Source organism: Gopherus evgoodei, chromosome 3 (assembly GCF_007399415.2).
Source record: "Gopherus evgoodei ecotype Sinaloan lineage chromosome 3, rGopEvg1_v1.p, whole genome shotgun sequence".
Classification (NCBI taxonomy): Eukaryota; Metazoa; Chordata; order Testudines; family Testudinidae; genus Gopherus; species Gopherus evgoodei.
Window position 1 is genome coordinate 96,163,982 of NC_044324.1, and position 15,616 is coordinate 96,179,597.

Consider the following 15,616-nt stretch of genomic DNA (forward strand, 5'->3'; position numbering starts at 1 on the left):
GTCTCCTATCTTTAATGTAATTGAGCTAGAGTAAAGACTCCATAATAACATTGGAATTGTTCTGGATGAAGGATTTTCCAGTCTGTAGCTGCAACCTTTCATACTGTGAACGACCAAGGAGCAAACTGAAATCTGGACAGGCTTCTGCCCTGAGAAAGTCCCTTTTCTGAGACAGACACCATTATCTTGGAATGTTAATGCAGAAGGGCGTGAACTTGGCTTGGAAACAGATACAGGCATCATTTGACCCAGATGAAATAGTTCTTGGAAAGGTTGAGGGTCCATACTGGGATGGTGGCAGAAACTGGGAATGCCAGGGGAACAAATTTCTCCTCCACCTCAGCCATGTAAAGATTCCCTGGAATAGACAATACCATCTGGGGTTCCAGTATTTTTTCTTTGCAGGCCCCCTTCCTTTGGGCAGACATGGCCAGGAAGCCAGAGGGGCTGCTGGGTATCAGTATTAGTGTGGAGGTACAAGGCCTTTCATGCAGGTGGTTCTGCAGGTCTTTGGAGAAGGTAAATCCTGTACCCCCCGATGGGGTAGAAGACTGAGAAGCGAGCTTCATGGAGAATTCCTCCCCAAGACAGGTGTGAGGGGGGAAGCTCCTGGTCCTATATATTTCAACAGGAGTAGGATTAGCCCCTTTCAGCTCGATTAGCTTCTGATAAATTAAGGTGGAGTAAACTGAATATTAACATTTTTGTGAATTCTAATTGAACTGTGTTTTTTGATTTATGAATGAACTTCAGGTAGCAAGATGTGACTACGCAGGGAAAGCAATCATCATTCTTTCCTACAAAGCACACTGAAAGAAAAGCCCCACAACACACCCAGGGCAAGTTTTGTTTATTCCCAGAGCTCAAACACTTCTTTGGAACAGAAGTGAGCTGGAAGAACATTCTGGGTGTCTGCATACAAATAAAATGTACACAGTAATGAATATGTAACACTTGTCTTTTACCAACATTTAGTAAACAATAGTTGGTATATGCCTAGGAGATGCAAGCATCTGTTATTCTTGGCTATACCTGCCTGGAAGCAGGGCCGGTGCAAGGATGTGTCACATCCTAGGCGAAACTTCCACCTTGCACCCTCCCCCCCATGCCGCCACCCTGAGGCCAGGGCCGGTGCAACCATTTAGGCGGACTAGGCGGTTGCCTAGGGCGCCGAGATTTGGGGGCACCAAAAAGTGCCCCCCAATTTTTTTTTAAATGGTTGAGCAGCCACTGCTGCTGGGACAGAGAGGGAGTCTGAGCTGCCGGTGGCAGCCGGCAGCCCAGGGGGACCCCCGGGTCAGGGCGCTGCCGCGGCAGCCGGCAGCCCAGGGTGTTCCCTGGGTCAGGACGCCGCCGCGGCAGCCGGCAGCCCAGAGGGTCCCCCGGGTCAGAGCGCTGCCACGGCAGCTGGCAGCCCAGGGGGTTCCCCGGGTCAGGGCGCCGCCACGGCAGCCAGCAGCCCAGGGTGTTCCCCGGGTCAGGGCGCCGCTGTGGCAGCCGGCAGCCCAGGGGGTTCCCCGGTTCAGGGCGCTGCCGCGGCAGCCGGCAGCCCAGGGGGTTCCCTGGGTCAGGGCGCCGCTGCGGCAGCTGGCAGCCCAGGGGGTCCCCCCAGTTAGGGCGCCGTTGCTGGCAGCCCAGGGCTTCCTCTGGGTCAGCGCACCAGCAGGGCTGCCCAGAGCTGGGGGCAAGAGGGGCAATTTGCCCCAGGCCCCGCAGGGGCCCCCACGAGAGTTTTTCGAGGCCTCGAGCGGGGTCCTTCACTCACTCCGGAAGCCCCGGAAAACTCTCGCAGGGTCCGGGCCCCTGGAGCTTCTTCTGCTCCCGGTCCTCACTGGCGGGGGGTCCTTCCGCTCCGGGGCGGAAGGACCCCCCGTTGGTGAATTACCGCCGAAGCGGGACCCGCTGCCGACATGCAGCCTGGTCTTCAGCGGTAATTCGGTGGTGGGGGGCCCTTCCGCTCTGGGACCAGTCGCCGAAGCGCTCCGGAGACCCGCGGCGGGGGCTCTCCGCCACAGAATTACCGCTGAAGACCAGGCTGCACTTCGGTTGCTGGTCCCGCTTCGGCGGCAATTCGGCGGTGAGAGGGCCCCGCGGTGGGTCTCCGGGGCACTTCGGTGGCAGGTCCCGGAGCAGAAGGGCCCCCCGCCGCCGAAGACCCCAGGCCCACGGAATCCTCTGAGCTGCCCTGGTGCGCCGCTGGCAACCCAGGGAGGTCCCCTGGGTCAGCACGCCGCTGGGTTCCACTGCGCAGTCCTGCTTGGAGAGGATGCGGAGCAGGGGTGAGCTGGGGTGGGGAGGTACCGCAGGGCTCCTCAGGCCAGGGAGTGGGGAGCTGCCACGGGGACGGGCGGCACACTTCAGGGCGGGGACGGGCGGGGAGCTGCTGCAGGGATGGGGGGGCGCAAGGTGAAAGTTTCGCCTAGGGTGCGAAACTTCCTTGCACTGGCCCTGCCTGAGGCACCCCCCCACGGCAGCTCCCCCCCTCTGCCCTGAGGCACCCCTCTTGCAGCAGCTCCCCACCCCCCACCCTCTGCCCTGAGGCACCTCTCCCTCCCCAGCTCACCCCTGCTCCGCGCATAAGCACCCCGCCGTCGCTGCTTCACTTCTCCCGCCTCCCAGGCTTGTGGCACCTAAGCTGATTGGCGCCGCAAGCCTGGGAGGCAGGAGAAGTGAAGCAGCCACGGCATGCTCAGGGAGGAGGCGGGGCAGGGATAAGCTGGGGCGGGGAGTTCCCCTGCATGCTGCCCCCCCCTCACTTGATGCAGGCGGCCCTCCACACGCTCCCCTGCCCCAACGCCCTCCACCTAAATGCTGGCGGCAACCAGGGTGGCCAAAGATCCGGCCGCTGCGGTCGCTGCTGAAGAAAATGGCGCCCCCCCAAATGCCAGTGCCCTAGGCAACCGACTAGGTCGCCTAAATGGTTGCACCAGCCCTGTCCATGATGCACTAGATTACACTAGGTCCAGCAACTGCGGTACTTTTCCTTCTTGCCTCTGAGTAGTGGCCCCACTGGATGTGCTACCAAGTACTGTGTCAGAGAAAGGTTGGCATACCACACACACCAATGATCTCACAAGGGGTGAGTATTACACTTGTGTGATGGTGTTTCTCCAGATGCTTTGGGATTGATTCTTCTCTGGTTTACACAAGTGTAGATCAGGAGTAATTCTGCTGAAGTCAGTGAAATTACTTGTTATACCACTATAATCAGGTCCTGGATCTTTGTATATTTATATGTGTATATTGGATATATTAAAATTTAGATGAAAAATGTAATAAAAAACTTTAAATTTTGAAAATTTCAATCAGTCCTTACACACACACGTGCACCCACACTCTGCTTCCTATGTGAGGCAGTTTGTCCTAAAATTGTTTAGTGTATGTAAAACTATTATGTATATTAAAAACAGTAAGTCCTGCTTCACCTCATGCTAGGATTCAAGCTATTACATGGTGTCAGATGGGAAAATCACTACAAAAGGGTTCCACAAATTAATCTGGAAGTGGAAAGAAATGGGTTCTAATTTTTCTATTGTTTCCAAAAATTCCACGGTCAGCATACTCCCATTTTAGCTGAGCAAAGAATAAATGAGCTCCATTTAAAACAATCTTGCACACAGTGGTTTACACAGTAAGTCTATTATCTAGCTTTATTCTTTAATGCATATTTGCAATTCTTTTCAAGTTAAACCAAAGTTGGTGACCCAGGGCATTTGTATGGTATGGAATGAAATGATTTAAGGTCTCTCTGGAAAGCAACATATTTAAAATCATTTGCCTTTATTCTGTAATCCATCAGCAATTTCATTGACAGCGTGATAGGGCTTGTTACAAAGATACTGTAAGAATTGTGAAACTTGTTCTTGTGGTTTAGTAAGAGAATTGTAGAAATAACATTTCTGTTTATTCTTCATGTCTTTTGTTTGCACACATAGAAATTTCAAGTGAGTGACCCTAAGCATAACTGCTTTATCATATAAAGCCCATGGATGATATATTTTCATTTTCCCCCAGCAGCAGTAATGGAATAGAACATGGTTTCTTTTGCTTGTTTTTTTCCTTCAGTTCTGTAAAGAAGTTTGCAGTGTTGCTGCTGTGCAGTATCAGGCTGTTGGACATGTGTTGATGCTCACAGCACCACTGACCAGAGCTGCTTTACTGAAACTCACTGGCTTTCCATCAATCACAAAGTTACGAATGCAGCCAGTGAAGGAGTTGCGTGTGGTCAGGCTGGATGTTAGAAGGGACTCTGGAAGAACCAAAGAAAAAGGAGAATTAGAACAAATGACGACAGAAGTACCATTTACAACAATTTTAAATAAAGCTGGCTGAAAACTGGGGAAATGATTTTAAAAATATTTTGAATTTGTATTGCAGGTTTGAAATTGACCCATTTTCTGTTTCTTGAAACATGGTTCAGGATATTTTTTACTGAAATTATTTAAAAAAATCAAAATCATTTATGAAAAAACTTCTTTTACCAAAACCAGGGTTTTGAGTAAGACCAGCTCAAGTTTTAGCAAAATTCCAAGGGACCAAATCTGGCTCTCTGGTACAAACAGGCAATCTCAAATATTTTTATTTTGCAGATAGATTTTAAAAGAGACCCCAAATCAGTAAAACAGTATTAATAACAATACTTACCTTTTTTATAGCTCTTTCCATCAGTAGGTCTCAAAGCAGATTACCAAGGAGGGTTAGCGTCATTAACCCCATTTTATGGATGGGGAAACTGAGACCTAGAGAGGTGAGGCAACTCGCCCAAATGGCCACTGGCAGAACAGTGACTAGACACCAGGTATTCTGAGTCCCAGTGCAGTGTTCTATTCATTAGGGCACCCTATGATATATCTTGGGTATAGTCAATACAATAAGAAAACTGGAATAAGCCTAATTCTACTGTATGGTTTTGTATGGGGCTATCAATCAATCATGGTTTGTGAAACTGCCTGATTTAGTATCATGATTATTACAGCTGGTCAGAAAGTGGAAATATATTCCCCTCATTTTTAATCAAAATTTTAAATCAAAATTTGTTTGGATGGAAGTTTTCTGATCAGCACTAGCAACTGCAAGAAAAGTGATTCTTGAGAGCTAATCAGTCTGCCTAGTACTGCAGTTTAGGGCCTTAAATTTGGGCATTGGGTGTCTAAGTCCCTCTGTAGATCTGAGTCTAATTTTGTAATTTCATGTGATATAACTAAATATAACCAAACAAAACAGACACATAAGGGCAAATGTGTTATCTGTTTACAATACTATATCTACATTCAGTTTTATGCTTTGTTTGTTGTAGTGAAGTTCAATATTGGATACTTCTGTTCCAAGATGAGAATAATATCATGGAGTCCATATGTAATGTCTCTTTAGTATTTTATAGCTAATGCAGAATTATAAAGTTTTGTTATCACAGGCCAAAACAGCATTCACAATGACCACATTTTATTACTTATCAGGGTAGTTTTTATGATAATTGTTTAGAAGTTCTAAGAAAATTCCAGTTTAGAATTAAAGAGTGAGCAAGCTTGTGCACAAAGCTGTGGTTCCCTTCCAACTCATTCCCTCCCCCTCATAGTGTGGGATGAATGAGAGCTCCACACTGTTAAACTACTAATCTAAGATAAGGAATATAATGCTATTCTTGATTGACATTCATGGCACAGAGAAATAATGCTACCAAAGAGAAATGCAGATTTTACAGAAAGTGATTTAAAAGTCAGATTACATCCTGATGACTACAGTTTGCATATGAAAGCGCAACAGAGTACTGAATAATGAAAGTAAATATAGTAATCTTGGCCCACATTATACAGATGGTCTGAGTCACAAAGTCACATTAACAGACATCTGTGCATTAGATATGGCCAGAATAAGAATTTCATGTTGTATATTCAATGTTCAAGGCAGTTGTTGCTTGGAAGGAGCCTAGCAACACAAGACCTGGAGACTAAAGCTATACAGGAACTGGAATTTCTGTCCCATAGAAATTTCCACATCCCCTCTTCTTCCCTCCCCCTCGCCCCCCTCTCCCCAAATCATTACAAATTGGAACAAAAAAATTGGAACTGCAATTTTTTTTTTTTATGGGGCCAGCAAGCCAGCTCTCCAGATGCCCAGGTGGTTCCCCAACTATCTCCCCAACTGCCTGGAATGTTTAGATTCCATCAAACCAATATTTTCTGGTGGAAAACTGTTCTTTCACCTCTTCCTAAGCCGTCAAATTTTACTATTAGGTCAGTTCTTCAAAATTTGGGATTTCGTGAGGAAAACAGAGAGCACAGAGGAAGGGTGATTTTCACTATCTAGAAGAAAACTAAACGTTTCTGTTTCTGTTTTAAACTGTGTTGGCATTTGGGTACAAAGTTATAACAATGCTGACAAGTCTTACCTGGCACACCTCCAACAAACACAGGCTCCTTCTGGTCAACTGCTTTTGGATTTAGAGGTCCTACTACATGGTTTACCTCAGAGTCCACATCCAGCTGCACCACATTAGAGGCTCTAATAACTAGAATGCAAAGCAAAATCTTGTCAAAAAGAGCTCTAATGATAAAATCTATCATTTATGTTTTGTATGGTATCTGAAGATGTCTATTTGATCTGCTGTACAGCATGGGCTAGATTGTCTATGGCCCTTGTGTAAGCCTCCCTTGGCTTGTAGACTGCAGGTCCAGGACGCGCTACTGTCCTTGGGCATGGACTGCTTCTTTCATGTCAATTTGCTTTGGGGACCTTTCATCCCAAAAGCTGGTGAGGAGTTGAAGGCATGATCCCTATTCCCTCTCCTCTGGCCCATGAGAATGGGCAACCATGGAGGGAGGATCAGGTTCCACCACCCTTCACAGTGGTAAGATCTGAGATTTACTCACCTGCAATTCTGTGCCACATGCCATCACAGAGACTTTGTTTTGGTGTAACTGAGGTTGAAAAGTCTCTGATTCCGTTATTCAGTTTCACTATCACCTGGGGAAAAAAACAATGTAATTCATACTGTAAAATCTTTTTTTATTCCCCGTCCATCACTCCCGCCCCCCGCCTTTTTTCACCTGTCCTTGCACTAATGCTAGGTTCCCACTTTAAACATTTATAACTTTAAAAGTGATTTGAACCATTTTCCTTTACACTAATTCTTAAGAGATCTTTAAAATGAACCACATTTCAAGCTTCTAATTTCAGCAGTTTTTGCAACATTTGTGTTCTGAACACAAGAGAAAGATTTTTGTTTTGTTTTTTATCCTCTGTTAAAAACGAATCTCGGCCAATTTCACTCAGATTTTCAGAACTGCTGCCTTATTTTTGTATTACTTAGTGCTTACTACTACACAAACAATTAGTAAGCGATAGTCCCTACCCTGAAGAGCCTACAATCTAAACAGAGAAGACAGACAAAGGGTAGGAGAAAAGAAGTATTGTTCTTTCCATTGTATAGATGGGGAATCGAGGCATAGAGAGCTCAAGCGAACTGTCTAAGATCACAAAGGACATCTGTGGCAGAGCTAGGAACTGAACCCAATTCTTCTGAGTACAGTGCCTTAATTCCAAGCCCATCTTTTCCCATACAGATTGCAATAGCAGATGTGGAGCAGCTCTGTCTGTGGCAGACAGCAAGATTCCTTTGGAGGACTCACAACTCATGCACATACAGCCCATTTACTTGAGCTGTGCAAAGGTCCAGAAATTGGCCCTTAGGATATGTCTGCACTGCAACTGGAGGTGTATTTGCAGCTCAGGTAGACGTACATGCGCTAGCTTTGATCAATCTAGTACACTGAAATAACAGTATAGCAGGGTGGCATGGGCAGTGGCTCAGGCTAACTTCCTGAGTACATACCTAAGTTCTTGGATGGGACTGTATGTGGGCAGCTAGCCTGAGCAGCTGTGGTCACACTGCTATTTTTAGTGCACTAGCTCAATCAAAGCTAGCGTATGTATGTCTACCTGAGCTGGAAATTAAACCTCCATTGCAGTGTAGATGTACACATATAATATTCACATGTTGTCCACTGAAAATGATTAAAAGAAATCACTCAACTTTCATTGTAGAGGAAATGCCAGTGATAATTAGGGAACATTTTTATTTTTCTCTGGAGAGTACCAACATAAGAAACTGCAATAAGCCTGATCCTCTGTTTGCTTCCCCTAGGCCTTGGCCAAGTTTATGGGCATCACTAGCAAAATCAAACTCAAAAGGCTTGGGGAAAGGGTCTACTGGCCTAATCAAGTGGTCAGGTGAGCTGATGGTGGTGAACTAAGATGGGTGATGGTTTAAAAGTAAGTGAAAAGGGCTGGCCATTCTGGTTTTTCTCCTGTAGAAGTGTCTGTCAATAAACGAAACAGAAAGCAATTCTCAAACGAGAGCATTGATTATGTGCTTAAAGAAAATCACATCAGAAGAATATAGCCATTTGCTAAGGAGGTAACTGCAGGACCATTTTGGTGAGGGTCACCTATGCCTTTCCCTACCCCATCTCATCTGTGACTCCCATCTATATTATATGCATAGTAAAGATCACACTGGACCAGTCATGAATAGATCCATATTTTAGCAGTGCCATGACAGCGACATCATATGCAGCTGCAAAAGGCTCAGAGGTTAATGTCCCCTGTTAATTTATAAAGATCAAAACTTGTTACAGCTCTATCCTCCATGTCTCAGTTTCCCATCTTAAAAGTGGGAGAAATTATTCTTTCTTTCTCCAAACATTTGTCTGTCTAGGAGCCTCTCTTATTATGTGTATATATTGCATTTAGCACTATATAACCCCAGTTTTGGTTGGGGTCTCCGGGTGTTACTGTAATACAAACAACAAGCAATAATAGCAACAACTGTTTGGAGACTTAATCTCAAGCCCACTGATTTCAATTTATAATTTTCCAGAACCCTGGGAGGGGGGCTCTGATTATCAGCCCAAGAGTTGTGGGAGCACCCCCTCAACGTGTCTGCTAAAAAAGGATGAGCACAACTCAGATGTCTCTTTTAAAATGCAGTAAATAAAAATGTATTAACTCACCAAGAAAATGAAATCAAGTCACCTTCCTTGTAACTGTTATACATTTTTAATATGCAGATGGAAGAGTGTCAGTGTTCCTCTTCCCTTTCATCTGTACATTAAATATTAATTGTTGTTGCCAGTAAAGTAAGTTGATTTGATATTGACTGATAAATATTTATGTACATTAATAGAAGTATCTGGGTTGTGCTTAACCTCTTGTTTAATGGGGTAATATATTTAGGAGAGAAAGAAGATTCAAGGAATAGTAAGTTTATTAGACAAAAGCTGCATATAGCACTGAATCCAAGTACATTGTAGAGGGAACGAGGCATAACAGTTAAGAAAATGTGACCTTCCTCATACCTGTCCTTGTTTCATGTGCATATTCAGGTACTCCCCATTCACACTGTGACCATGCATTAGGATTCCCGAACTGCTTCGGGGGCGTATTTCAAAAACAACTTCAAATTTCAGGCCTAAACTGAAGGATTCATCTGAGGGGAGAAAAGAGAGCAGTCACACAATGTTATTTCTATACCCAGATTAATTGTGAAACTGGACATCTACTACATTGCAGCATACAGCTTCTGGTATTAATATCGTCACAAATATTTTAGTCTTGAAGATACTTTTTGACAGCAAAAGGGAAAGCAGAAAATTGAGTTGTTCTAGGCAATTTCGCCCCCAGGGCATAAGCTTCACCTCATGCAGCCTCCTCGTGTGAAACTGACTTGGCGTGAAATTCTGCAGTTCTAACTCAGGCCATGTCTATGCGTACAATGCTGCAGCAGCATAGCTGTACTGATACAACTGTACCTCTGGAGCGCGTCTGGTGAAGATGCTCTATTCCGATGGGAGAGAGCTCTTCCCTTTGCATAAAAACCCACCTCAGCGAAGCTCTCCCACTGACATAGCACAGGGCACACGAGTGCTTATGTCGGTGTAACTTATGTTGCTCCAGGGTGGAATATTCAGACCCCTGAGTGACATACATTTTGCCAACGTAGGCTGCAGTGTAGACATAACCTCAGGCAGTGGGAGTTTTGCCTGAGTAGGTACTGCAGGATTCAGTAGCACTAACCCCATCCTCCTGAGGCAGGCTGTGGAGCGGATCAGAAACAGTCAGCAATCTCTCCTACTATTCTCTTGAGGTGTTGTGGCCCAGCTTCATCCTCTGCTTGCCTAGTGCCTATTGGCACAATTTGTCCATAAGACACTTCCCAGAACAGAATACTGTTTCATAGCCTTAAATAACTTAAACAATTTTGTTATACATACTGCTAACCCACTTCATGACATACAGGAAATCTTTTTATATGCCTTTTGAGTTAAATATTATTTTGTCACTTAAAAATTCAGAGGCAGATCCTCAGCTGGTGTGGATTGTTTTAGCTCCATTGATCCACTTCCCCATAGTGGAAAGAAATTTGACATTAGTTAACTTGTAAAATATAATTTTTTACATACTGATATCCTCCACACCAACATTAGGTAAAGGATATATTGTTGAACTGATGTCTCATGACTCCCTGCATAGTGATGATTAAATTAAAAAAAATCTGCAACTAGATAGGTACCCAACTCTCTCATCCACATGTGAAGTCTTATTATTGGATACATTTGTTCAGTCGCACATTACCAAGAATTACATATCCTCCTTCTGATGAAAAGTATGTTCCTGCTTCTGATGGCCCTTCAAAGCAAGGAGTCACACTGAATGTCTGAGAAGCAGAAGTGATTGATCTTCCGTTGAGCTGTAAATTGCTGAGACAACCATTAAAACTGTAGACTGAGTTAATCTGAGGAAACAAAGCGAGTGATTATTAAGTGAAATACTCTTGGAAGGAAAATAAATCTTTTGTCTTTCCCTTTTGATTCAGAGCTCCAGCTGGGGTTGTTTATGAATTGTAGACCTCTGTTTCTCTGTTGCACCATTTCTGCACTAGGCAGGGAACAGGGAGGGGTAGAGGTATGGGAAGGGACTTTAAACTACCTTTGTGCTCCTCTTACTCTGGGTCCTATCTGTCCCCTGGTGTCAGTTAGAGCAACCTCAGATAAGAGCTAACTTATGTTCTCATGGCTTTCTCTGAGCTTTGGAAAACAAAGAATAGATGGAGCACAGCAGCAGGGCTCCAGCTGCACCCTCTTGCCTCTGGGTGAGGACAGGGCTACACTCTCCATGTATGGCAGAGCTACTACCTTGGTATATGCACCTAAGGATTCCACAGGAGGAATCCTTCTTGCTTAAGGTTTTGCTTTGTTAAATTTTTGCTCTTCAGCACCCTCCAATGTGTCTCCAATATGTAGGGCAGACTCTTGGCCTTCATGTAGCTATGTAAAGCTCTCAGGTATCGGAGACAACAAAAGTGAAAATCACTGCCTGCTTAAAACCTTCATAATTTACATTTATATCACAGGCCATTATTCTTTATTGCTGTGACTAACAATCAAGACCATGAATGTTTTTATCTTAGCTTTCCCTTAGTAAGGTCTATACCCACCTACACATCCACCACACACCCTCCTACCCAAATTACTAAAAGAAACAAATACAAAAATCTTCAAAGCCAAGCTATTTTATTACCATCTGAGAAGGAAGAAAGTGAAGGAGGGCGTTATTGATATCTTTAGTTTTTACAGTGTTAAGAAGGCTCTCAGATACAATGGGGGCCATAGAAATTAGATTAGATTAGACAAAACAGACAAATAATCTGGTTATAATCAGTTACATGCTGAAAAGAGTTCTCAGGGTATTGTAGCACATTTGGTTCTTTTGCCACTGAATCGGCTGGGGTGATGCATTTTTGCCAGATTGCACTGTCTTGTTCCTTTTTTTTTTTGTTTATGAGGAAGCAGATTTGAATAAATGGCAAAACAAAATTTCCCTATTCCCTCACCCCTGGAAGCACACACATTCTTTGTATTGTACGTAGAGTTTATTGTGGGCAAATGGGAATAATTTTTGTGGGAGCCTCTTGTTAAAATGTTAGCAGCACCTCCCTGGTGTAACTCTACTATCAAGTAGTGCGGTTTTGCTGGGTAACTTCTTTAGAAGGAAAATAAATAAATCCTAATCCTTGTCTGTGGAGAAGCATCTTTGAACCACTCTGCAGATTCAAAGCAGCTCTAAAGTCAGTTTAAATAGCCATGTGAGAGGGATTGTCCCATTTTAGAGGGCTCTTCCAGTGATGCAGAGCTGGCAGAATGATTCCTATGCCATCTTTTCCATTCAGCCTGCATAATGGGCATGACCAGAGGAAAGGGGTGTGACTGCTACTTCTGTGGTGCTCGCTGATCCTTGACTGCCATAATGATCACCTGGCTGTTTTAGGTTTTGCTACGGATCCAGCCCAGTACATCACCAGCCCAGGATTCAGGAACACAGTGGTGGCTTAAACCCACCTTTCACCTCTGCCCCAGATTTGTCCTGTGGGGTCTTCAGCCACACCTGAGGATCGAGGCCAAAATGTACATTAGTAATTTCAGATATAATATGTGTCTATTTTACCTGGATATTTTTTACAGCTTTTCCTGGAGCCACACCCCCTATATAAAGTGGTCCACTGACTTGCCATGTATTATCAACAGAAGGAAGACTTTCTTCCAATACTCGAAGACCATCAATTATCAAACGACCAGTAGTTTTTTCCCGAACAAATATCACCTTGAAAGGGAGAAAATGTATTCAGCGACAATTTTAACTATTGAAGCAGATGATAATGAAACTGCTGAAGAAACATAACTGTATAGCAGAAGAAGATGAGAACATGAGATAGCAGCAGGGTATTAGAGAACGTTGTCTGATTCAAAATTTACAAGCTGGCTGCACACTGGCTGTATTTAAACTGTTAATCTTCTCTGTTGGACAACTGTCTTCTCCCACATATAAAAGGCTGGCAATGAAAGTCTTAACATTTTGTTAAACAAAATAGAACATTGTATATAGCCAAGATATTTACAGAGACAAGGCTAGTGAGGTAATATCTTTTTCTGGACCTCACCCACCTTGTCTCTCTAATATTCCAGGACCAGCATGGCTACAACAGTGCAAAGAATATATTTACACATACATATATATCTTATATTACATATATTGTTCACATTTAAGGTGCCCTCACTACCCTCCCAGCTCCTTTGTCTCAATACTGCTTCAGATCACACAGCCTTCTCTCCCAGTTCTAAGCCTTTCCAAACCTTGCTTGGCCTCACTGTTCTGATCACCTCTGCCTCTTCCACTTGGCGGATTACTGTAACTGACTAAACTCCTTAGCCCCAGTTAATGACTTGGCAAAATACTCAGATCTACAGAATGGATTTTAAAATGTTAGCAGAAATTTCTCAGCATGTAGGCAAGTGTATGTGGTTATGGACAAAGACTGACATCCCCATGGAAATGAATTATCAGATAAGAAGATTCTCCACTATGGTTTCCTGATGCATGTATCATATCATATCATCATCATAACATCAATCACTTTCTTCAACTTACATTATGCCAAAGCCCATCATTGTACTTCTCTTGGCTTTTAATCCTTAGCTTCTGATGACCAACATTAAACATAAAAATCAGCCGGCCATGGGCAACAAAAAGGGTGATGAAGTTGTTTTCCTTTTGATCAGATGCATAAAAGATCATTCCATGAGATGAGTGAGTTTTCAAACTAATGGAAAACTGTGATCTGTCAAATAAAAACGTCATTTTAGTAACAGAGCAGATGTGATTGAAGTCACCATGCAGAAAAGGGAGAATTGAGACCTGTCCCCTTATGGCAGAGAATGTATTCCATGTTTATGCAAATTATCTTTTAGATGTACAGTCTATATGGTTGTTTGAATAGAAGGCAGAACTGATACCAAGCAGAGGAAAATCCATCTTATAGAGAACTCGTCTTTTGAAAACCAAAACCAAATCCTAAGGAGTGAATAAAATCAATACAGATCAAAGAAGTATGTACACATTTCTTACATGCTGTGACAGAGTGGTGGGCTACAGCAGCTAATCCAGCACTCTGATCCCTGCAGCTTCAATTAGTTGCCCTGCACACACCTGAATATGGGGAACTGTGCCAAATTGATAGATTGAGGCTAGGCGGGAGAGAGTTTAAAGCTAATTACCTCATTAACTCGAAGGGACCAAGGTACAGGAAGAAAGTATGAAAAGAGGGCAAGAAAGGGGAAGAGCTGTAGGCTAATAGAGCCAAGGCCACAGGAGATCTCTCCTCTGCTTGGGTCAGAAGCTTTAGAGTCCCAGGATATTTGTAAAGCTGCTGTACAATCTGCAAAGGTGGTGGACATGAATTTTATAAATAAATCACTGTGTGTTTCACCTGAAGACAGTCTCCGAATTGTTTGGTTGGAAAGAGGCCGGAGTGGACCATGCCTGCCACATCCCCGCAGTATTAAAATAGAAGGTGTAATTGCCACAATGCTTAAAATGTCATCTACACTAGGGCTCCCAATATGGCAAGCTTGGGTGACTTAGTATAGTAGAGACCTGAGTGTTCACTAGTCCGGTCCTGTGTGTTATAGCACTGGTAGTGCTGAGTTCCCGCTCTCTCGCACTTCTCATTTAGTTCAAGGGTTAGCTTGGCACCGCTCAGGATTTTCTGTCAGATTTGTTGAAATGCTTAATATCATATACACTTGCCTACAAGGATATATTTTAAAATGTCAAAGTCATGGGTATTTTTAATTCACATTAAAATCATGAAACCTATGACTTCCATGTTAATTTTTTATAAATACATAAACAAATGCAGAATTAGGGAGGAAAAGAATTTGGGTTCCCTTTTGTTATTGTCTGTCTCACAGGTACTACATTTTGAACTTCAACATCAAGGTTGCAATAGTTGTTTGTAAAATACAGAAGTAAAACAAATTTAATGGTTTCATTGTGATTCAGTAAATGCCATTCTTCCCTCTGAACCAGTGCCCCAGTATGTTTAGGGGCCACTGTGTTTTTGAATCTGATGGTTTCTGCATAAACATTAAACCAAGATCCTGATCCTTTGGGGTCATAGACTATCACAGGGGTAGGCAACCTATGGCACATGTGCCGAAGGTGGCACGCGAGCTGATTTTCATTGGCACTCACACTGCCTAGATCCTGGCCACTGGTCCGGGGAGCTCTGCATTTTAATTTAATTTTAAGTTAAACTTCTTAAACATTTTAAAAACCTTATTTACTTTATATACAACAATAGTTTAGTTATATATTATAGACATAGAAAGAGACCTTCTAAAAACGTTAAAATGTATGACGGGCATGCAAAACCCTAAATTAGAGTGAATAAATGAAGACTCAGCACACCACTTCTGAAAGGTTGCTGACCCCTGGACTATCATATAGCGTTTTCTGTGAGAGTATGAGCATTAAATATCCTTGCCATGCAGACTGAACTAACACTGTATAGGGAATTACCTTCATTACCTACAATTCCACTGCTATATGAATAGGACATGGTATCCATTGCTTCATGTGCTAATCCACCATGCAGTGCTTCTAGACAGCTGCCATGTTTCACCCAAGAGGTGACTGTACTTCAGTGGCTGGGGAAGTGATTGTTATATAAATACATTCATTTCAGGCCTTGCAATTCTCCCTGATATCATTATTGCTTATG

General features: G+C 43.5%; 1 protein-coding gene across 1 annotated transcript in view; it reads right to left on the reverse strand.

Annotated features, from left to right (window-relative positions):
* Window positions 1-3,761: 3,761 nt before the first annotated feature.
* Window positions 3,762-15,616, reverse strand: part of LAMA4 (laminin subunit alpha 4) — a 130,545-nt gene continuing 118,690 nt past the window's right edge. Inside the window, 7 exon segments of the mRNA XM_030556152.1 lie at window positions 3,762-4,249; window positions 6,389-6,508; window positions 6,870-6,963; window positions 9,357-9,487; window positions 10,633-10,792; window positions 12,502-12,657; window positions 13,483-13,672. Coding sequence (XP_030412012.1) covers window positions 4,104-4,249; window positions 6,389-6,508; window positions 6,870-6,963; window positions 9,357-9,487; window positions 10,633-10,792; window positions 12,502-12,657; window positions 13,483-13,672 — 997 coding nt within the window. The 3' untranslated portion in view covers window positions 3,762-4,103.